The 23811-nt window shown below is 39.5% G+C and overlaps 2 protein-coding genes across 17 annotated transcripts in view; one reads left to right on the top strand and one right to left on the bottom strand.

Annotated features, from left to right (window-relative positions):
- REV1 (REV1 DNA directed polymerase) overlaps positions 1-1572 on the top strand; it is a 90147-nt gene extending 88575 nt beyond the window's left edge. For 14 of the 15 annotated variants that reach the window (XM_008008174.3, XM_008008173.3, XM_008008166.3 and 11 more), the window contains one exon: positions 701-943. In XM_008008174.3, coding sequence (XP_008006365.3) covers positions 701-812 — 112 coding nt within the window. In that variant the 3' untranslated portion in view covers positions 813-943. Of the gene's footprint in view, positions 1-700; positions 944-1115 lie in introns of those variants that run through there. The other variant, XR_500302.3, reaches the window with a different exon arrangement.
- Positions 1573-2183: 611 nt separating this feature from the next.
- EIF5B (eukaryotic translation initiation factor 5B) overlaps positions 2184-23811 on the bottom strand; it is a 62443-nt gene continuing 40815 nt past the window's right edge. For both annotated transcript variants that reach the window (XM_008008161.3, XM_008008162.3), the window contains exons 11-24: positions 23188-23295; positions 22888-22998; positions 20097-20164; positions 19422-19563; positions 12004-12135; positions 11454-11636; positions 11151-11312; positions 8751-8882; positions 7474-7605; positions 7287-7363; positions 6991-7155; positions 5042-5180; positions 3030-3191; positions 2184-2643 (exon numbers count right to left, since the gene is read on the bottom strand). In XM_008008161.3, coding sequence (XP_008006352.2) covers positions 2536-2643; positions 3030-3191; positions 5042-5180; positions 6991-7155; positions 7287-7363; positions 7474-7605; positions 8751-8882; positions 11151-11312; positions 11454-11636; positions 12004-12135; positions 19422-19563; positions 20097-20164; positions 22888-22998; positions 23188-23295 — 1821 coding nt within the window. In that variant the 3' untranslated portion in view covers positions 2184-2535. The remainder of the gene's footprint in view (positions 2644-3029; positions 3192-5041; positions 5181-6990; positions 7156-7286; positions 7364-7473; positions 7606-8750; positions 8883-11150; positions 11313-11453; positions 11637-12003; positions 12136-19421; positions 19564-20096; positions 20165-22887; positions 22999-23187; positions 23296-23811) is intronic.

Here is a 23811-nt window from a genome sequence, read left to right as displayed (position 1 = left end):
TGCCCTCAAAGTCTTACATGTGATTAGAAGACCACAGGAAGTGGGCTGGGCGCAGTGGCTCACGCCTGTCATCACAGCACTTAACTTCGGGTGGCTGAGGTGGGTGCATCGTTTTGAGACCAGCCTGGCCAAAATGGCATAACCCCATGTCTACTAAAAAAAATACAAAAAAAAAAAAATAATAACCTGGGGGTGGTTGATGCCCACCTGTGGTCCCAGTTACTTGGGAGGTACAGGCTGCAGTGAGCCATGATTGTACCACTGCACTCCAGCCTGACAGCTTGTTTCAAAACAAGCTTTTTTTTTTAGTGTTCTAGGATTTTATTTTTTGAGATGAAGTCTCACTCTGTCACCCAGGCTGGAGTGCAGTGGTGGCATCTTGGCTTACTGCAGCCTCTGCCTCCTGGGTTCCAGTGATTCTCCTGCCTCAGCCTCTCGGGTAGCTGGGATTATAGGCATGTGCCACCACGCCCAGCTAATTTTTGTATTTTTCTATAGAGACGGGGTTTTACCATGTTTGGCCAGGCTAGTCTCAAACTCCTGACCTCAGGTGATCTGCCCACCTCGGCCTCCCACAGTGCTGGGATTACAGGCATGAGCTTTTTTTTGTTGTTGTTGTTGCCAAAATCAATTTTTATTTTTAAAAAGGAATAGTCTTAAGGACTTTTCCTGATGGCATTTCTTCTCTCCCCACCTTTAGGTTGATGCAGCAATCGGTGGAATCGGTTTGGAATATGGCGTTTGACTTTATTCTTGACAATGTTCAGGTGGTTTTACAACAAACGTACGGAAGCACATTAAAAGTTACATAAATATTACCAGGGAGCCTGGTGCTCTCCGATCGCTGTGCCATAAGTGCTTGTGAGGTATTTGCAAAGTGCATGATAGTAATGCTTGGAGTTTTTATAATTTTAAATTTCTTTTAAAGCAAGTGTTTTGTACATTTCTTTTCAAAAAGTGCCAAATTTGTCAGTATTGCATGTAAATAATTGTGTTAATTCTTTTACTGTAGCATAGATTCTATTTACAAAATGTTTGTTTATAAAGTTTTATGGATTTTTACAGTGAAGTGTTTACAGTTGTTTAATAAAGAACTGTATGTATATTTTGTACAGGCTCCTTTTTGTGAATCCTTAAAAACTCAACTCTAGGAAGCAACTACTGTTTATTATACTAAAAGGCTGAAAAACCTCCAGGCCAGACTGCTAAGCTCTGAAATTCCTGAGAGGTCTCAGACCGGGATTCTACTTGTTCCAAGAAAGGGTAAAGCTTCTAAACCATCTTATTCTTGTCTCCAAGCATGAACACAGGAGCATGTTAAGAAAATCTTTACTTCTTCCATGTGGAGAAATCTACATATTTTGAATTAGAAACACCCTCACACCCACTTGAAGATTTTTTCCTGGGAACATTATGTCCCATAGATCAGAGGTGATGTTGTCTTTGCCTCTACTGGCCATTGAGAAACTTTGATGATAAAAAAAGAACGGTATAGATTTTCAAACAGATATAAAATATTTTTATGCTATATGTTATGCCGTAACTTTAAAATAAAAATGTAGTTTAAAATTCTGTGCTAGTGGATATTTGGAACTTTTTCCTCAAACACCCCACACTGACTTCAACAAAACCCTAAAACTAGCTACAGATTACTACTATGAATGAATCATTAAGTTGTGTCCGCAACAATTTAGAAGCACTAAGCCCAAATATCAGGAAATGTATGTATGATGGAATTTTCTAGGACAAAACAGATCCAGATTAATGTATAAAAATCTCGACTGTTAACCAGGTGCTGGCATACAAGGTAGTGTGATAGTTGGTAAGATAATTCTTGTCCTAGGAGGACAACTTGTGGGAGAGAAGCTACACTAACATGGAAGCCTAACAGAGCTTGCTGGTGGATGTCTGTTTTCTTTATTGGTAGTTTGGTTTGGAATTGTGATGATTACAATGGACTCATGACTACACAAGCAGTAAAAAGCAGCCAGCTGTGCTTTTACACCATGGTTTCACACAAAGCAGATAAATACCAGAATGCCTAATTTTCTATTTTATAAAAGCCCTAAAGGCATATGGCAGAAGAATGCTGGAAAAATCACTGTGGGAAGAATATGCATAAATAAAGAAGTATTTCTTACATCAAAAAAGTCCCAAGAATCACAAAATCTGCAGAAGCTTGGTTAATCAAATACTGCAGTACTGATTTAATCAGTATAAAATCGAAAGAGCTTTAGATCTGTAATAAAAATCCAAATTTGGGGAAGGGCAAACTTTAAAACAGCAGCCAAGTAGAGAAGGGTTGGGGAAAGGAGAGGTGAGTGAACAGGCACGTTGGAACTGTGGGGACATGTAATTGACCACTGTCAAACCAGTGTAAGTTTCTTGGTTTCTCATGGAAAACATTTTATACACCTATTTTTCTTCCTTCCATACTTAAGTCCATCAGTGTCCAGATACGTCTGCTCCATTTTTTGGTGGGATATTACAACACAGTATTGCATTTACTCCAGTTCCTGCTCCGCGTGAAAACAATTAGATGATTTCAAATACTTTCTTCAGCTCCACAATAAGCTGCCAGTCACTCTTCTGCATTTCGTCTCTGAACCAGTCTTTGAGTGCATCAATAGACTGCCGGCTGATCTGCAATGCCCGAGGCACAAACAGGGTAAACAGAACATAACAAACATGTGCCAAAGAAAGCTGTGGCCCCAGACGCCCGCTCTCACCGTAATAAAGCTTATGCAGGGCTTGCCTGCCTAAGGGAGTAGAATTCCGAAATCACCTCTGGTTGGTACGTCAGGCACAAGGGGATCTAAAAGTCCTAGCTTTCTCTGTTGGTGCTGCTTTCCTGATGGGGCAACTTCCTCAAAAGACAAGGCCCAGCTAGAGGTCAGGCCCTAATGGGGGATCCAGTCCCATCAGATACTACAATCAAACTGAAGCCCAAGGAGCTTCTGGGCACAGGTGACCCGAGAAGAGTGATTCCCCATTTCTTAAAGTATGCCACTTTTGCCGAAATAACTTACCTTACTGACAAGAATGTCTGTAGCTTCAAAATGTCTTCCAAACATTTTGGGTGACTCACCAGGGATAGGTTCTATTTTTACACAGACTTCTTGTCCTTTTTTTGCAACATCTACTTGTTTATGGTTTATTTCAATACTTGTTACTATTCCGATGTCAACAAACTGTAAAATAACATATTACAATGCATGCTGAAGAATTCATGCCAATCACAGGCGCCATGGCTGGACAACTGAAATAAGAACTGAAGCAAAAGCCTGTTTTAAAAGTCATAGCAGTGCAATCTTTCATTCATCCCTTAAGGTCTCACAGTGTAATGTTTTGGTAAATTAGGCTGGCACCACCAACACCCTGTTCCCTTCACGACGGCTCTAAGAATGACAGGAGATAATGTGTTTTGCAAAACATTCCAAGTGCCCTGTTGACCCAATGTCATTTCGTATTTTTGCTCTACCATTTCACATGACAGGTGCCATAATAGAAGGGATCAGCAGGCACAACGGGTCTGAGTCAGGAATGAGCTTGAAGTGGCTGGTGGGAATGAAGTGAGAGTGAGGACCGATCCTGAAATTTTAAGAATGACGGCCTGTGAGCAGATGAGTGATGTGATCTCAGAGTTTGGGGCAAAAAACCCTGACTCCTTTGTGGAGAAAAGGATTCAGGAGAGTAAGAGTGAAAAGAGAGAGAGAGCTCTGTTTGATTTAGGAGGCCAAAGCCACATAGAAAATAACACAAATAAATGTCCTGGCTTAGTCCACTGAAATGGTAGAGAATCAATGACAACTTCTAAGTGCCACTGCCCATTACAGGAACCAGGTTTGGGGCAGGGAAAGTACTAGATGAGGCTGGAACATCTCACTGCACCAGAAAGGAAGATGATGCTCAGACTACTGTGTGTCAAGGATATAGGAGCCAGTTTAAATGAGCTCCTACTGACCACACTGGACAATCTATCAAAAGAATAAAGGTAATGGATTATATTTAAAAAACAAAACCAATAAAACCCTGCTAAGTCTATGACTCAATAAAAAGGTCAGTGGGAAGAGGTTCTTTCTAAGAAATGGGGGGACAGGTATATCCACAATTTTGCCACCATCTATGTAACAGCTGACAGGCAAGGCTTGCCAGTGGGTACGAAAGCCACTGGGATAAAGGCTGTTGGGAAACAGGATGTCCATTGGGAACTCCAGGTACCAGATAGATTACAGAGTAATTACAAAGGGCAAGTTTCTAATGGAGATGACTGGCGGCTGGCACCTCCCCGGGAAGAAGAGCGTCAGCAGCAGTGAGACAGGCTGGCTCATGCAGGACGCAGGCACACAGGGAAACTGCATGAGTCTTTGCAATAATGCTAACCTGTGTCGGGAGGGAGAGACAGATAAATCCAAATGGAGAAGGAATTTGCAAAACCACTGGGACACTTCAAAAAGGATGGAGGACTGTTCTTGACTGAGGCTCAACCACAAAACAGCCCCAGTACAATGCAGTTTGCAGGGCACTGAGCCAGATCCGTGGGGAGAGTTACCAAGACATCTTTGGGATGATTGGTGAAATGTTGAGGGCTGCAAATTGTAGGATATTGTTGAAATATTATTAATTTTTCTTAGGTATGCTGATAGAAGGGAAGGTAAACATAGGTGTTCATTATACTAATTTTTAAGCTTTTCCACAGGCTTGAAACCTTTCAAAATAAAATAAAAGGCAGTAATTTCAAGTGCCTTGGAGCCCAATTAACTGAAGCACGAGATCAGGGCTGAGTCAACACTGACTATGGAGCACTGGTATTTACCAACACTGAAGCACAGCAGGTGACAGGCTCTGCTTGTTTTCAAGTTACCACATTTTCTTCCTACTGAGGTAAAACACACTGAAACATTTGTTAAGAAGGTGGAGACCACACTAAATACACAGCCCAGTACTGTGACCTACAGGCACAAAGCTGTGTTGCTACGACTCTTGGACACCCATTTACTGCTTTAAGAAATGACCCACAAAATGTACAACTAGAACTTACATTTTTGCTTGGGACACACATGGGTGTCCCCTGTTTCACCTGACCTGCTTCCACTGTCACCCCCATCACTATCGGATCTCGAGAATTAAAAATGTACTGAGGGAGGATTTTCATCTTGCAGGGAAATACTGCTATGTGCCTGTAAGAAAAAAAGAGAAGAATTAAGCTTACAGAATCACTTAAACATAAACAGAAAAACCGCAGCTGAACATCAGGCTTCTCGCATTAGAGGAAAGCGGCTTTCCCCAAGGCGCTTCTTCCTTTTCTTCTTAACCTCCTCCTCCCCATTCTACTGCTTCCCAAGTCTTGGCTTTCTTCCTCTTTTAAAGCCCTACCTCCAACAGAAGCTGCATCACAGGAGCGTTCTGTTCCTAGTCTGAAACACTGAGCTTGGCTGCTGACGATGTCAGCCAGTCTGGGGCTTAGAACCTAGGCAGCACCTGGTGACAGGCAGGGCTTCGTTGGGCACGTGTAGGCTACTGGGGGACCACAGAGGCATCAAACCACATTATCACCCTGCTTTTCTCCACCACATTCCCAAACCATGGATCCAGAAGGCCACTACATGACGACCCCGCTTCCTGAGCACACGCTTAAAGTGCGGTAAACGTTTCCGGCCGTCGTCTTAAGCAGAGTTCTTCTCACTTCAGGTTTCATGATCTAAAGTGAGCACATACCAGTCTAAATCCGAATATTTACTAGTAAGCGCCACTTAAAAATGTATCCCAAACTACACCATCACTCCTACCATCACTGTGGTCTGAATCACCTAGACCTCTTGCTTGGACTATGGGAGCCTCCTGACAGGGTCTTGCCACTGACTTCCTAACAACCCAAGGTCCACATAACAACCCAGTGAGCCAGTCTGATGGTGAACACAGCCTTGGCAATGGCTTCTTGCACAACTCAGAGAAGCTCAATCCTTCCCATGGCCTGTAAGATGCTTGACGATACAGGTCCCACCACCCTCTCTGACCTCATTTATCACTGTCCCCTCTGGTCACTCCGCCTCACACTGCTGTTCTCTCTGGACACTCCCCATGGGCGCTCTGTCTGAAAAGATGAGATGCCTTCCTCAACCACATCATTAATCACAGTCTCTCCTCTCCTTATCTAGGCCCTTCCCTGCTTTATTTGGTTTTTCAGCACTTCTCAACATGTGTTGATTGTCCTGCAATAAGAGCCTGTCCCAGAGTAGGCACAGTGGCTCACACCTATAATCCCAGCACTTTGGGAGGCAGAGGCAGGTGGATCACTTGAGCTCAGGAATTCAAGACCAGCCTGGCCAACATGGCAAAACCCTGTCCTACCAAAAATACAACAAATTAGCCAGGCATAGCGGCGTGAGCCTCTAGTCTCAACTACTCAGGAGGCCGAGGTGGGAGGCTCACTTGAGCCCAGTAGGCAGAGGCTGGAGTAACCCGTGATCATGTAACTGCACTACAGCATGGGTGACAGAACGAGACCCTGTCTCAGACGAGGAGGGAGGCCGGCCTGGTTCTCAGCTGATGCTTCCTCTACCACCGCAGCAATGTAGTTAATTCCTGCACTGTGAGTACTTGGAAAGTTTGCTACAGGAATGGACTTCTCTCCCACAGAATCTCTCACCTTATTTCCCAGTTTTCCTCACTCAAGTTTTGTTACTTCCAATCTGTGTAATCCCAGATGAGCAAGATAAAGTCCCGAAATTTAATAACTACTAAGCCATTAACAAGACCCAAGTCTGCTAAGATTATATTAAACTGAAGTCACAGACAAGACTTGTTTGCATACTGCTGGAATGTCCCCAGTATGTTGGGTTTCTGGTTTGCAACACACCATTTCAGGATGCAGCCTCTGGTAGATGAGTAAATGCCATGATTTTGCTGTTTACAGCCCTTTCTAGAATTCAGTAATTCTCAATCATGTTCATTAACAAAGACTCGAAGTAAATAAAAACAGTAACTTACTTAAATTCTTCTTGTTTCTGTTTCTTGTAGTCTTGTCTATATTTTGTAAAGGCATCAAATAAATGATAAATAATTTCTGCACTAAAAATTCTAACTCCTAAACTATCAGCCATTTCTTGTGCATCTCGTTCAATTCTCACATCGAAGGCCAAAATTACTGCATACCTAAAAGGTTAAAACACATCAAAAACCATTCAATGAAAAACAGTATGTCACAGAGGACAGTTTTTAAAGATAGGACAGTTTTAAGATAGGTAAGTAACATGAAACCCTTCATAGCAAGAGAAATTACTTACTGAGGGTCATGTTCCAACATCACTGAAGCCTTCATAACATCTTTTTTATGCACTGGGCCAATGTTAATTCCTGCATACTGAAAAAATGGGAGTTTCCATGTTTATCTCTATGTATCAGGTAATGGTAATGGCACCAAAAACCACGACCAACCACCACTCACTTGTGGAGCTAGGTGTAATTACTTACGGGCACTTCTGATGTTTTCAGAAATTCAAGTAGAGCTTCCAAAGAACCCAGTGTAGATGCCTGGACATAGACTCCTTTTTCTTCTAATTTGATAGCATTTAGTGTCTGCTTTAACTCATGGATCAATTCATCCTTGTAAAGAAATCAGATTTGATAAGGTTGTCAACACACCTCTATCCTCAGCAGTCTAGAATTAAATTGTGTTTCTCTCTTTGGTCAAGTACTTATCTGCAAATATGAAACTAAGGCTTAGATAGAGCAGGGCATAACAGAACCTGTGCTGGAATGGAGGAGGAGATTTGGGGGCCACGCCCTGACTATCTCGCTTCACCTGTGTCTTAAGTTTGCTGATTTTGACATGTTTAATCTCTGCTCCACTTGGCAAATATAATAGATGGGTGGGCAGAATTAAACAGTAGAGAAGAAAATTTTTTTGAAGTTAAAAAAGCACCACATAACTGTAATGTGTTACGATAGCCCAAAAGCTCAGCTCGACTGTGTTAACTAGGAAATACCATAATCTCACGATCAGCAGCTCCTTCCTCCATCACTGCTCGTCTAGAAATGGAAGAAGAGATTTTAACCAGAAGTAAGTAAAACAACTTTATCAATGCCACTGAAGGGACATAAGTCCACTCCATACTCAGGACTGGCTGAAGAAGCAGGCCTGTCCTATTCTCTCACTGGCCCTGAGATAGCGTATTCCCAACAGCATGAGTTGATGCTGCCTAATAAACATGGCCCCAGGACACAAGAGCCATGTGCTGGGAACAGTGCTATTTTCTCTTTGGCAAGTGAACAAACTATGGCTCAAAGTCCACTTTTATGAAACTACAATGGACATGGGCCAAAAAAGAATATACAACTCCTAGCTTTTTTTTTGAGACAGGGTCTTGCTGTCGCCCAGGTTGGAGTGCAGTGGCACAATCTCGGCTCATTGCAGCCTCTGCCTCCCAGGTTCAAGTGATTCTCCTGCCTCAGCCTCCCAAGTAGCTGGGATTACGGGCACGCATCACCATGCCCAGCCAACTTGTAGCTTTTGACTCATTTTTTTATTTGAATAAAATGCATTATTTTTATAATTCTAGTACACATAAAAATCATATCAATTCCTATGACTATACAAACTGAAGTAATTCAAAAGCGTCAAGTTTGCTAAGAGGCCAAGAGACGGCAGGCTTCACAAAGACAAAGCCAGTTGTGGTCACCATCCCTAGCATGTGCAATGCTGACACGTGCCAGAACTTTTGAGGAAAAAAAATTTTAAATGAACTTACTTTAAGAACAGGGATTTCATCTTCTTTATAAGCCACGAGAAGGGGTAAACCAGCCAATGTCTTCTCCAGGTCTTTTCCAAGAATCTTTACCCCCTGAGCTGCTTCTACTTCTTTATGCTTTTCATACTGGTTCTATAGAGAGAAAAACATTTGTTACCAAATGTACTTTAAAAGTGGTTAGCAGTAGGAGATGATATAAGAGAATCTCATCATGATCTTAGAGGTTTCTTAAAACTAGGCACAAAAAGCAATAACCACAAAATAAAAGATTGATAAATTTAACATTAAAATGAAATATTTCCATTTCTCAAAATACCACAGGAAAAAAGTCACAAGAGTAGAAGATATTGCAAAACACACCAACTAACAAACCAGTATCCTGAATATATAAGCGCACATACATCTGTAAGAAAGATAATGCAGAAGAAAAACGTACATCTCACGAAGGAGGAAATAAATGGCTAATAAACATTTTTAAATGACCAGCCAGGTTAACAATTAGGCAAATGCACACTGAAACGGCAATGAGCTACACACCAGAATGGCAAAAAAATTTTAAATCTGACATCCAAGAACTGATGAAGATGTAAAACAATGAAACTAATACTGCGGTTGAGAATATAATTTGTTACACCCACCGTAGGCAAGTGTGGCCTTCACGCCTAGGTATACATACCCTGGGAAACTGGCACAAACACATCAAGAGATATACACAAAAGTTCACAGCAGCAGCATCGTTAGTAAGAACAAAAATAAAAAACTGGGCTGGGTGTGGTGGCTCACACCTGTAATCCCAGCACTTAGGGAGGCTGAAGTCAGGATTTCGAGACTAGCCTAGCCAACATGGTGAAACCCCATCTCTACTGAAAATACAGAAATTAGCCGGACATGGTGGCGTGTGCCTGTAATCCCAGCCTGGATGACAGAGTGAGACTCCGTCTCAAAATAAATAAATAAATAAAATAAAATACAACTGGAGATCACCTACATTTCCCATCAACAGAACAGATAGATATGTTGTGATACAGTCACACAATGGAAAAGAAATCTTAAAATTATATACCTTTTTTTCACTAAAGGAAGCCAGATATAGGCCAGGCATGGTGGCTCATGCCTACAATCCCAGCACTTTGGGGAGATGAAAGTGGGTGGATTGCTTGAGCCCAGGAGTTCAAGACCAGCTTGGGCAACATGGCAAAGTCCCATCTGTAAACAAATTAGCCAGGTGTGGTGGTGTGCACCTGTAGTCCCAGCTATTCAGGAGGCTGAGGTGGGAGGATCGCCTGAACCCCAGGGAGGTTGAGGCTGCAGTGAGCTGTGACTGCACCACTGCACTCCAGCCTGAGCGACAGAGTGAGAGCCTATCTCCCAAAAAAAAAAAAAAAAAAAAGGCCAGCTATAAAAGTACACACTTAGAATAACTCCATTTCTACATGAAGTCTACAGACACGTCTAAGGGAAGTACTCTCAGACACAAAAACAAAGCAAAGCAAGGATATCTGTTACTATCATAAAATGCAACCATGGTTAACTCTATGAAAGGTCTGGGGGTAGGAGGGGAAGGTGGGGAGGGTTGATCAGGAAGAAGCACACAGGAAGCCTCTGGGTACCAGCAGCATTCTCATTCTCCATCTGGTTGCTTCCCAAAAATGTGTTAAACTTTTCTGCTATGTTTTGTGTACTTTTCAGGAGCAATTATTTTATTTCACAATTAAAAATGTTAATAAAAAACTACAGTTGACCCTTGAACAACTGCGTATGTCCACTTACACTCAGATTTTCTTCCACCTCTGCCACCAAAGACAAGACCAACCCCTCTCCTTCCTCCCTGTCAGCTTACTCAACGTGAGGATAAGAATGAGGACCATTATGATGATCCACTTCCACTTCACAAATAGTAAATCTGTTTTCTCTTCCTTATGATTTGCTTAATCACGTTTTCTTTTCTCTAGCTTGTTTTATTGTAAGAATGCAGTATGTAATATATAAAACATACAAAACGTGTTAACCGACTGTTTATGTGATCGGTGAGGCTTCTGGTCAATGGTAGGCTATTAGGAGTAAAGTTTTTGGGGAGTCAAAGAATATATGTGGATTTTCAACTGGCCAGGGAGTCAGTGCCCCCAGCCCTCATGTTGTTCAAGAGTCAACTGCAGTTAGCAGTGCAGAACCAAAACAGTGTAGTTCAGTATCTGGGAAAGGCCTAGTCTGGTAAGCAGGTACTTTCACGCATCTCTACTCTTGACAGATAGGCCTTCCAGTACAATGACATCTAAGATAAAAGGGAGAGCGAGGGATGTTATGTGTTCTGTATTAAGTCAAACAGCTTTAAAGGTGAGGAAACAATCTCAGCAGAACTTTACAAGTCCCCCTGTGTCAACGCTTACCACCTCAGCATACCTTCACTCGTAATTCCTTCATAGGAGGAGGTAACAGGAGGCCTCGGATCTGAGTTACGATGGGCCCTTCCACTCCAGGAACAATGATTGTATCTCCTTCCTTCAAACGCCCATTGATCAAGATGACATCTATCGTGGTGCCCATCCCTGGGAGAGCTTTAACCTACAAGACATTATTACAAAGAGAAAGACGTACATACAATGCACCATGTTCATTAAATCTGAAAGTAGTCAATATCCTCCACTCAAGGAACTTGCCATTTAAAAAAAAAAAAAAACAATAAACTGAAAAATTGATCATTACCTCCATCACCTGTGCCCTCAGCTCTTCACAGTGCGCAAGCCTCTTGCTCAACATGGTCTGAGTTAACTCGACAAGAAGGTAGATCAGACTTCCCATGCCGTCACCAGTATGTGCAGAGGTAGGTACCAAAGACACAAAAGTGCGAGGATCTTTATTCTCATAAAACAAAGCAGCGTTCAAACCCTAGGAGCAAAAATCATCCAAAACGCCAGGCTGTAAAGAAACGTATCTGGAATAGGTGTGACTAACTAGAAGGCGAATGAGCAAATGGCTCGTCATTTTGAAACTCCTCATAAAAACGAAAAATGATCATGTATATTCTATAAGCATTAAATGTATTACAGCAAAGTAGTTCTAAGTCAACTCAGTTTTCTAAATTAAAGTATTCAGACTGCAAAGAAAAAGGAGAAAAAGGAAGAAGAATTTTAAAAAAGTAATTGCTGTCAACAGAGGAAAAGAACCAGTATTAACGAAAACACTGACTTCATTATAAAGATAATATAATAACTATTCTGAAATAGGCTCTTCGGAAAGAAGGAAGCCTTCTTACCTGCTGTGCAAATTCTACAATAATAGCCTTTGCTCGCTCCTCAAATTCATCTTTTGTATTCTTTTTCTGCTTCTTTAAAGTAGCAGCCACATCAGAGTCGGGACTCTTTTTCCAATCATATAACCTATCAATCTGAAAAAGTTTTTTCATGAGAAAGAGCTCTAAAAAATTCAGAACATTCAAGAATTGCATTAATAGCTCCAGAAAATTCCTCATGTATGTCTCATCTATACAGAACAGTGTGACTTACTTACTCATACACTTTATTGTACCAAAAGCTCCTTTCAGACTGCTTATCGGCACCTGCTCTTAAATTAGAAACTGCTGCAGTGCCATGCTGCCCTGTCAACCTCCATGAGTTCCTAAGTGGCTGCCATTTGTTTGCAAATATCTTAGAATTATCCTAAGACTATTAATGTATATTGTCGAAATTCCAAAACAGTTTTTGTAACAGGAACAATCAATTCCAGCAAGTACCATCACTATAAAATTATATACCAAAAACTTAAAAATGTATATATATTTTCTGTCTTAGGGAACAGCCTATTTTAATTGTTTTATTGCTCAAATTAGGATTAAACCTGTTTTGTTAATGACATAATCCATTTTCCCTCACTTTTCAACAAGAGAGATAAATGAGCATAGAAGAAATGAAAAATACTTACTAGCCAACCAACCAACCAACCAAAAGCATAATCTGGGGACTGAGTTTAGGGTGATCAAATAAAGAAGCAGATGAATCTGAATGCTACTAAGGAGACAAATCAGTAGGAAATGATAGATGTTAAAATTAGAATATGAGGTCCTTAGAATATTTATAAACATGTTCAACACCTTTAAAGGAAAAGCCTGAAGCTTGTAAAGCTAAATAATAAAAACATGTCTAACTAGTACTTAGAAATTAATACCTTTAAATGCTTATATCAGAAAAGAGTATCAATAAAACCAAAAGCTAATTCTTTGAGGTAATTCAATTCCTGCACATTCTTTCAGAAAACAGAGGAGGAAATACTTCTCAACTCATCTTATGAGGCCAACATTACTCTGATATGAAAACCAGATAAAAGGCATTACAAGAAAACTACATATGCATATCACTCATGAACACAGACACAAAAACAACAATGAAACATTACAAATCAAATCTAGCAATATATCAAAAGGATAACAAATGACAACCAACTAGGGTTTATTTTAATAATGTAAAGTTGGTTTAACATTTTTAAAATTCAACAGTAATTATGTTGTTAACAGAACGAAGGAGAAAATCCACATGAACATCTCTAAATATGCAGGAAAAGAATTTGACAATATCAACAACCATTCATGATTAAAGAAATAAAAACATAAAGCACTCTAAACAACCTAGAATAGAAGGAAACTTCCTCAAACTTAATAAAGGGCATTGAAAAAACACAAAAAACCTACAGCTGACATCATACGTAAGAGTGAAAGACTGAGCACTTTCCCCTAATATCAGGAATAAGGAAAGGATGAAGTCTACTGTCATTCCTTCTATTCAATATTATTTAGAAGGTCTAGTTAGTACAATAAAGAAAAAGAAGTAGAAAGCATGTAGATAAGGGGGAAAAACTGCATTTATAAGCAGATAACATAATCACATACATAGAAAAATCCACATTATTTACAAAAGAAGATACTAGGCCTAATCAGTGAATTTAACAAGGTCACAAGATACAAACTGAATGTAAATGTCATAAACAGCTGGAAATCAAAAAAATGTTCATGCTATTTACAATAGCATTAAACCATGAAATACCTAGGGATAAATTCAGAAAAATATGTCCAACGTGTGGACAATAAAACTACAAAATAGTGCCAAGAGAAAGTGAAGAAGGCCTGGCCAGGCATGGTGGCTGTCTTAAATCTTAATACTTTGGGAGGCTGACGCAGGCAGACTGCTTGAGCCCAGGAGTTCGAGACCAGCCTGGGTAACACAGTGAGATCTTGTCTCTATTTAAAAAAATACAGAAAATAAAAAATAATTTTAAAAAATGGTAAAGAAGGACTAAGTAAATGTACAGAGATACCAAGTTCACTGATCAGAAAATGCACTATTGCTAAAAGAACCAATTCTCTCAAAATTTATCTACAGATTGAAAAGCAATCCCAATCAAAATCCTAAAAGGCTTTTTAAAAAAACTTTATATTGAAATCCAAGGACCTAAAATAGCCAAAACAATATAAAGAAAAACTAAGTTGAAGGATTTACCACTACCAGTTTTCAAAACTTTACTATGAAGCTATAATGAGACAGCATAGTAGTGGCATAAGAATGTATACAAAACAATGGAACAAAAGATATATTCTAGGAACAGACATACATGGTCAACTAATTATTGACAAAGATTCCAAACTAATTCCATGGGGGAAAAAATAATCTTTTCAGCAAAGAGTCTTTAAATAACAAAATTATTTCTATGGAAAAAAAGTAAACCCTGATCTCACACTATATAAAAAAAGATCATCAATCTCAATGTAAAAGCTTAAACTATTGAACATCTGGAAACACCCGAGAAAAATGTAATGAACGTGGGATAGGAAAAGCTTACATAAAACACACATCATAAAAAAAATTAATGGGGGCCAGGCATGATGGCTCATGCCTGAAATCCCAGGACTTTGGGAGGCCAAGGTGGGCAGATCACTTGATGTTAGGAGCTCAAGACCAGCCTGGCCAACATGGTGAAACCCCGTCTCTACTAAAAATACAAATTGGCTGGGTGTGGTGGCGTGCACCTGTAATTCCAGCAGTACTTGGGAGGCTGAGGAACAAGAATCACTTAAACCCAGGAGGCACAAGTGCAGGGAGCTGACATAATGCCACTGTACTCCAGCCTGGGCGACAGAGCAAGGCCCTGTCCCAAAAATAAATAAAATATAAAAATTAATTGCATTTCACCAAAATCAGAAATTTCTTCTCTTCAAAACACACTATTAAGAAAAGGAGGCTGGGCGCAGTGTCTCATGCCTGTAATCCCAGCACTTTGGTTGGCCAAAGTGGTGGATCACTTGAGGCCAGGAGTTTGAGATCAGCCTGGCCAACATGGCAAAACCCCATCTTTACTAAAACACACATACATACACATACACACATACATACACACAAAGAAAAAAAAAGAAAAGAAAAGAGGCCCTAACCGAGTGCGGTGGTGCATGCCTGTAATCCCAGCTACTGGTGGTTCAGGCACAACAATCGCTTGAGCCTGGGAGGCGGACATTGTAGTGAACCAAGAGTGTGCCATACTGCACTCCAGCCTGGGCTATAGCGAGAGACAGTCTCCAAAAGAAAAACACACACACACACACACACACACACACAAAAACAAAACAAAGAAAATGAAAAACCAAGTCCCAGACCATAAGAATATATCAGCAGTATATACAAGTGAAAAAGGAGTTTTTTGTTTTGTTTTTTTTTTGAGACAGAGTCTGACTCAGTCGCCCAGCCTGGAGTGCAGTGGCGCGATCTCTGCTCACTGCAAGCTCCACCTCCCGGGTTAAAGCCATTCTCCTGCCTCAGCCTCCCGAGTAGCTGGGACTACAGGCGCCGCCACCACACCCGGCTAACTTTTTTGTATTTTTAGTAGAGACGGGGTTTCACCATGTTCGCCAGGATGGTTTCGATCTCCTGACCTCGTGATTCGCCCGCCTCGGCCTCCCAAAGTACTGGGATTACAGGCGTGAGCCACCTCGCCCAGCCAGGAGTTATTTTTTTATTTTCATTTTTTCTGAGATGGAGTCTTGCTCTGTTGTCCAGGCTGGAGTGTGGTGGTGCAATTTCGGCTCACTGCAAGCTCCGCCTCCTGGGTTCACACCATTCTCCTGCCTCAGCTTCCCCAGTAGCTGGGACTACAGGCGCCCGCCACCACGCCTGGCTAATTTTTTGTATTTTTTGTAGAGAGGGGGTTTCACTGTGTTAGCCAGGATGGTCTCAATCTCCTGACCTCGTGATCCACCCGCCTCGGCCTCCCAAAGTGCTGGGATTACAGGCGTGAGCCACCGTGCCCGGCCCAAAAAAAGGAGTTATATACATAGAACCAGAAGTATAAAGAACTCTTAAAACTCAACAGTAAAACAACAATCTAATAAAGAACAAAGGATTTTGAACATACTTTTCAAAGACACAGATACTGTCATCTCTAGGCATAAGTACGTGAAAAGCTGCATAAAGCCATTAGTCACTGTGGAAACAAACTAGACCACAATAATTTAGCACTCAACTACACACCTACTAGAATGCTGAAGGTAGGGCGAGTATTCACAAAGATATGCAGAAACGGGAATTCTCAACAGATAAATGGATGAAGTGCAGTATTATTTGGAGAGTGGACTACTATTCAGCAATAAAAAGGAAAAACCTTTTATACATATAATGACAACATGAATAAAGCGTAATAACATAACAAAAAAATGCCAAACTTAAAAAATTACATACTATATGATTTCATTTATATGAAATCATAAAACAGGCAAAACTAGTCCGTATGACACAGAAAGATCAATACTAGCCTGGGTTTAGGGAGGGCAGGAGAATGACTGCAAAGTAACGTGAGAGAACTTTTTTGGAATGACAATGGTTGTAAATTTGTCAAATTAAAATAAACACTTACCATGGGGTGCATTTTCTCATACATATGCTTACACTATACTATATTGTAGTCTATTAAGTGTGATAGCAGTATATCTTTTTTAAAAAAGCAATGTATACACCTTAACTTAAAATACTGCTAAAAATGCTTACGAACTCCTGATTCTTCAACAAGTCATAATCTTTTTGCTGGTAGAGGGTCTTGGCTCAATGTTGATAGCTACTGACTGATCAGGATGGTGGTTGATAAAGGCTGGGGTGGCTGTAGCAATTTCTTAAAAGAGACAGCAAAGAAATCTGTCCCATCAATTAACTGATTCTTCCTTTCATGAAAGATTTATTGGCTGGGTGCAGCGGCTCACGCCTGTAATCCCAGCACTTTGGCAGGCCGAGGCGGGCAGATCACCTGAAGTCGGGAGTTCAAGACCAGCCTGACCAACATGGAGAAACCCCATCTCTACTAAAAATAAAAAATTAGCCGGGCGTGGTGGCGGACACCTGTAATCCCAGTTACTCGGGAGGCTGAGGCAGGAGAATCACTTGAACCCAGGAAGCAGAGGTTGCAGTGAGCTGAGATTGCACCACTGCACTCTAGCCTGGGCAACAAGAGTGAAACTCTGTCTCCAAAAAAAAAAAAAATCTCTCTGTAGCATGCAATGCTGCTTACAGCATTTTACCCATAATAGAACTTTTTTCAAAGCTGTAGTCAATCCTCTCAAACCCAGACACTGCTTTATCAATTAGGTTGACTGCTATCCTAAATCCTTTTTTGTCATTTCAACACTGTTCACAATATCCTCACCAGAAGTAGACCTCCACCTCAAGAAACCACTTTCTTTGCCCACCCATAAGAAGCAGCTTCTCATATGTTCAAGTTTTATCTTAAGATTGTAGCAACTCAGTTACATCTTCTGGTTCCACTTCTAATTCCAGTTCTCTTGCTATTTTTCTACCACATTCGCAGTGACTTCCTCTACTGAAATCTTGAACTCCTCAAAGTCATACATGAGAGTTGAAATCAACTTCTTCCAAACTCCTATCAATGTTTATATTCTGTACTTTTATGGATCATGAACAGAACTCTTCATAACATCTAGAAGGATGAATCCTTTCCAAAAGGTTTTCAACTTTTGCCCAAATCCATCAGAGGAATCTCAATCTATGGCAGCTATAGCCATACAAAATGTATTTCTTAAGTAACAGTACTTGAAAGTTGAAGACACTCCTTGATCCATGGGCTGCAGAATGAATGCTATATTAGCAGGCACGAAAACATTAATCTCCTTGTGTGTCTCCATCAGAGCTTGGGTAATCAGGTGCACTGTTAACAAGCAGTAATACATTGAAAGCAATCTTTTTCTCTGAGGAGTTGGTCTCAACAATGGGCTTAAAATATTCAGTAAACCATGCTATAAACAGACGTGCTATCATCCAGGTTTTATATTTCCATTTATAAAGCATAGTAGAACAGATTTGGTATAATTATTAAGGGCCCTAGGATTTACAGAATGGTCAATGAGCATTGGCTTCACCTTAAAGTCACCAACCACATTAGACCCTAACTAGAGAGTCAGCCTGCCCTTCAAAGCTTTGCAGCCAGGCAGTGACTTCTCCTCTCTAGCTATGAAAGTCCAAGATGGAATGTTTTGCCAATCGAAGGCTTTTTTGCCTACATTGAAAATCTGTTGTTTAGTGTAGCCACCTTCATCAATCATCTCAGCTAGAGCCTCTGGATAACTTGCTGCAGCTTCTGTATCAGCACTTGCTGCTTCACCTTGTACTTTTAGGTTACAGAAACAGCTTCTTTCCTTAAACCTCATGAACCAGCCTCTACTAGTTTCAAACTTTTCTTCGACAGCTTCCTCACCTTCCTCAGCTTCAGAACTGAAAAGAGGGCCTTGCTTTAGATTAGGCTTTGGCTTAAGGGAGTGTTGTGGCTGGACTGATATTATACATGCGACTCCTCCTTTCACTTGAACACTTACAGGTCATTGTAGTGTTATTAATTGGCCTAATTTCAATACTGTCTCAGGAAATGGGCCCAAGGAGAGAGAAACAGACAAGGGAACAGCTGGTTGCTGGAGCAGTCAGAACACACACAACATGTATTGACTAAGTGTGCCATCTTATAGGGGTGTGGTTTGTGGCACCCCAAATCAATTATAATAACAAAGATCATTTATCCCAGATAACCGTAACAGATGTAATAATGAAAAAGTTTGAAATATTGCAAATTAACAAATGTGACAAGAAGTGAACACATGCTGTTGGGAAAATGGCACCAATAGACTTAATACACTTGCTTGATGCAAGGCTGCTATAAACTTACAAATTTTACTTAAAAGGCTGGGCGCGGTGGCTCACGCCTGTAATCCCAGCACTTTGGGAGGCCGAGGCAGGTGGATCACAAGGTCAGGAGTTCGAGACCAGCCTGGCCAATATGGTGAAACCCCGTCTCTACTAAAAATATAAAAATTAGCCGGGCGTGGTGGCAAGCGCCTGTAGTCCCAGCTACTTGGGAGGCTGAGGCAGGAGAACTGCCTGAACCCAGGAGGCAGAGGTTGCAGTGAGCCAAGATCGTGCCACTGCACTCCAGCCTGGGTGACAGAGCAAGACTGTGTCTCAAAAAACAAACAAACAAAAAACAACAAAAAAAAACTATACACATATACAATATCTGTGAAACACAATATAGTGAAGCACAATGAAATGAGCCATGCTTGTATGTTAATTATACCACTTTTTTTAATCACAAAAAATTAAGAAACGTGTTTTCCTAGGTTAATTTTTCAGAAGGCGCACGTACCTTATTGAGTGCAACAATGAAGGGACATTTTTTAGATTTGAGAAGGTTGATAGACTCAATTGTTTGGGGCTCCAAACCATGCATAATATCAACAACTAAAATGGCAATGTCACAAAGAGAGCTTCCTCTATTTCTCAGATTACTGTTGAAAAGAAGGAAAAGATCTATAAGTAGAAAATCTTGAAATACTTTTCTTAAAACTTTCAAACTTCTTTGTAAAACCCAAACAAAACAGAGTATATGTATTAAATTGTTCAAGTACTATTAGCCCTTAAATTGGCAAATGCTCATATAACAGTCACTTGAATCGACCTCAAGTGGAATGAGCTAGTTTTAGAACCAACTAATATTTCTGATAATTTTGCTGATCAAGTTTTCTGTGTTAAACAACATGGTCAAGAGACAACAGCACAATATTCAACTTGTAACGGGTTTTACGGGAGACAGGCCTGGCATGTATTAGCACGTTTTCTGCTCCTTTCAAGCAGTAAAGACTTCCCTCTACAAAAAACAAGTATTCAAAGAAAACACTACTAAATCAATGAAGTACAGTAAAGGAGGATTGGTAGTTATAGAGATCAAATTACTACTCAAAGGTTAATGACTCCACTGAACTTTTAGACTTAATGGTTTCAAGTAGTTTGCTTGATGAGAAAAGACTCAAATTGGTCTTACCTGAAAGATTCATGCCCAGGAGTATCAATAATTAGCATTCCTGGAATCCGTACATTCTCTCTATCAAACTAGAAACAGTGGGGAAAAGTGCAAAGCTTAAGGAAGTCAGACATGAAAGCTTCTTTACAAAACAATCCTTTTGCCATAAAACTCTGCAAGTATCACTAGTCCCTTTTCCATATGAATGACTTTAAAAACAGTGAGTTAACCAGCAAAGTACAATTGTCAGTATTTTCACTAAAATCCAAAGAAATTTTAACCAAAAAAAAAAAATTGAGAAAATATCTCCTTTCTTAGGGTCTTAAAACTATGACTGTAGTCCAAGTTTGAGCAGATTATTAAGTAAGTGGTGATACAAATCACAGGACAGTCATCTGAAATAATCCATAGAAATCTGACATGCAAGAGGTGGTTCTCAGCATTGGGAAAAGTTACCTGGTCCAATTTTAAAGCAATTCTGACTCCAAATATATCCCAAAAGTATGTTTTAAAGTAAATTTACCACACTGATCAAAAATGTTAAAGAGTAAATGCATACCCTATTGTATTCAAATAATGTCATAAATGCTTGACTTTCTGGACAAAAGCACATAAATGAACGGAAATAACATTACAACTGATCTCATTTGGACATTCCCTTTTAGTCTAAAAATTAACACTGACCAACTAATTTCTCTCTCTCACACACACACACATTTTTTGTATTATGCTTATCTACATTTGCTTTTTGCTAATCTCCAAATGATCTTTCAAAATTTGGTATCCTGATCTACATAAAAATAATGCAATGTAAAACATTTCAGATCTGCATTCTGGTGGTCGTAAATCAATGTTCACTGAGCGCCACAATTACTTCCACTTCAGTGTCTTATATACTAACAATAAGTAATTACAATTGTCATATAAAGGTTATCCCAAGAACTTTAATACAGGCCTAATAATAATCTTGTTCCTGATGTTCTAAAATAACAATGAGAGTTCAAGTTCTGGCAACTGATGGAATAAGGTGTTATGAACCCTCTTCTCGAGTGACTAAAACATAGAAATATTATTTAAAATAGGAAGAAAATAAATTATAAATTTGAAAAGTTGTAATTCAAAAAAACTGTTCTAAAATATTCAATACTACATATTATAATAGAACACCACATAACTGGAAAACTCAGGACCAACACCAAGATGTAAAATGACCATATGCCTTGTAAAAAGATGAAAATCAGCTTATGATCAAACTTAACAGCAATACTTTATGCGAGAAGAAATTGGACACAGGATACTTAAAGAATGAAAATGTTAACCAAGGATTTTATATGTGGCCAACTGACTTTCCAGTATAAAGGCCACAAAATAACTCTTCAATATTTAAAAATTCAAGGAATGTTAATTCTTCTAATCCCTTCCTTAGGAAGTGACTAGAAGACAAGCTTCATAAAACCCAATTGCAAAGAAACAAAACAAAAACTGGAGAGACAAAACTCATAGACTTTTTTTACATGCAGAACCAAGACTAAATGAGGAAAAAAAGGAGACATTAGCATGTAATAACATATGCTCTGTTTTTCAACTTATTGCTTCTCAGTTCCAAAGCTACCACTTTCACCTGCTCTGTGATAATGAAACTGAGGAACTGTTTCAAGGCCCAGTTCTCAGTCTGGGTAGTTTCTGTATTACATGAGCCTGGAATATCCTGCTATACCAGACAGCATGAATGCAACCAAAACTAGGACAACCAAAATTGTATGAGAAAGATTCAGGAGCCAACCACTGGGCAAAGATGGGACTATCTCAGCACAATAATAACTGAAATGGATTAATGCACAGTAAATATGTTTAAATCTATTAGTTCATAATAATACAAAACAAAATCAGGCTGGGCACAGTGGCTCACATCTGTAATCCCAGCACATTGGGAGGCTGAGGTGGGAGGATCGCTTGAGCACAGGAGTTCAAGACCAGCCTGGGCAACATAGGGAGATCCCGTCTCCATGAGGGGCAAAAAAAAATAGAAAAAAAAGAAAAATCATATTGGTCACTTTTTATTTTAAAAGCTGGTTAAAAGAAGGTAAAGGATCAGGCATTAATTCTACCTTCCCTAAATAACCCATCATTGAATAACCAAATAGTAGATTAGGCAACATTTCTATATAGAAGTAATCCAATAATGGCTGATGGAGTTCAAGTATCAACATTTTGCAACTCCTAACACATTAAAAGGTAGAGATTATCTTAAAAAGTTGTGGCTGGAGATCTTTGATTGGAAAGCTACACCTGGAGGGCTTCTGAAGTAGCCTGCAAGGTTCTATTGCCCAACAAAGGTGACACTTAAAGGGTGGTGTGCATTATACTGATTCTTTAAGCTTTACATTTATCTTACTGTGCTACATCTAACATACATAAACTGAATACCTCCAAACAAGTAGAAAAATATGGGACAAAAAGAAAAGAAATGGATTAGATTAGAAGGGAAAAACAGTAGAGAATGAAACAAAATTTTAAATTATGGGGATAAATGGTATCAGTGTTAAAGCATGGAGGCAAATGACTAACTGGAATAGTGGCTGCCTCTGGGAAAGGGAGGGAAGGAAATGGAATGTGAGAGCTCCTATAATATGTAGTGTTTTATTCTTTAAAAAGAATGATCTAAAGCAAAACAGGCAAAATAATACATATTAATTCTGAATGGTGACTATATGGAGCTGTTATACTAGTCTCCGTCCTTTTTCTATGTTTGAAATAGTTCATATCTTAATTTTTGTAAGAGATTAAAATATATGAAATACAATGTACTTACATTTTTAATCATCTTAGTCTGTTCATTAATAGCTTCAAGAGGAACATTGGTGGCCCCAATTTGTTGTGTGATACCACCTGCTTCACCGTCTTGTACATGTGTGTGACGGAGCTATGAGAAGACAGCAAGTTCAGATTGGTATTTCGACATGGAAAAGATAGCAGCAAAAATAAGAGATTAGCAACTTATTTATTGTAAGCAGAATTGCCTATATATCCTATTGGTCTCAAAAGTTTTTTTTTTATAAGGTACCATTCACTTATTTTCAAAATTCTATCAATACATATAATAGTTTCTTACTTTATCTAGAATTTTTGTCTTCCCTGTGTCCACATGCCCAAGTACGCAGATAATAGGGGCTCTTAGCTTTTCGGTATTTACATTTTTACTATGTTCAAGTCGTCGTTTCTAGGAAAAAAAAAATCAAAAATTAAATATATCAAATCCTCACTATCCTTATTTTCTATTTTGCCTTGGCAAAAGAATGCCACAGCCTGCATCCAAGTTCTCTGTTGATTTGACTACACATAATTGCAATTTATAATGTGAACGTTACAATCTAATTCCCACCACAGCACCTTTGGACAAGGAAAAACCTGTTTAGATTTCACAGTAGCACTGCTGAATATGAATAGGAATATTGTAAAGTGTCATTTCAAAATTTTTGAATACTTTTGTACATAGTTACTTTAATAGAATATAATGACTATGAAACGAATCAATCTTCCCATAATACTGACTATATAGAGCAACCCTGAACTTGTGTGAGGATTTACATAAAAACAGGTGAGCGTGCACATTTTTAAAACTTCACTGCAACCTAAGAATTTTAAAGATTTTTAAAGGCAATGTATTACACACTTTTATCCAATATACGAACGCTATAAAACTTATCAAGGAGGAGACTGTTTGTTTAAGCTTCAG

Source organism: Chlorocebus sabaeus, chromosome 14, assembly GCF_047675955.1.
Source record: "Chlorocebus sabaeus isolate Y175 chromosome 14, mChlSab1.0.hap1, whole genome shotgun sequence".
Classification (NCBI taxonomy): Eukaryota; Metazoa; Chordata; class Mammalia; order Primates; family Cercopithecidae; genus Chlorocebus; species Chlorocebus sabaeus.
The sequence above is the reverse complement of the archived record's forward strand: the minus strand, read 5'-3'. Positions and strand labels throughout refer to the sequence as shown.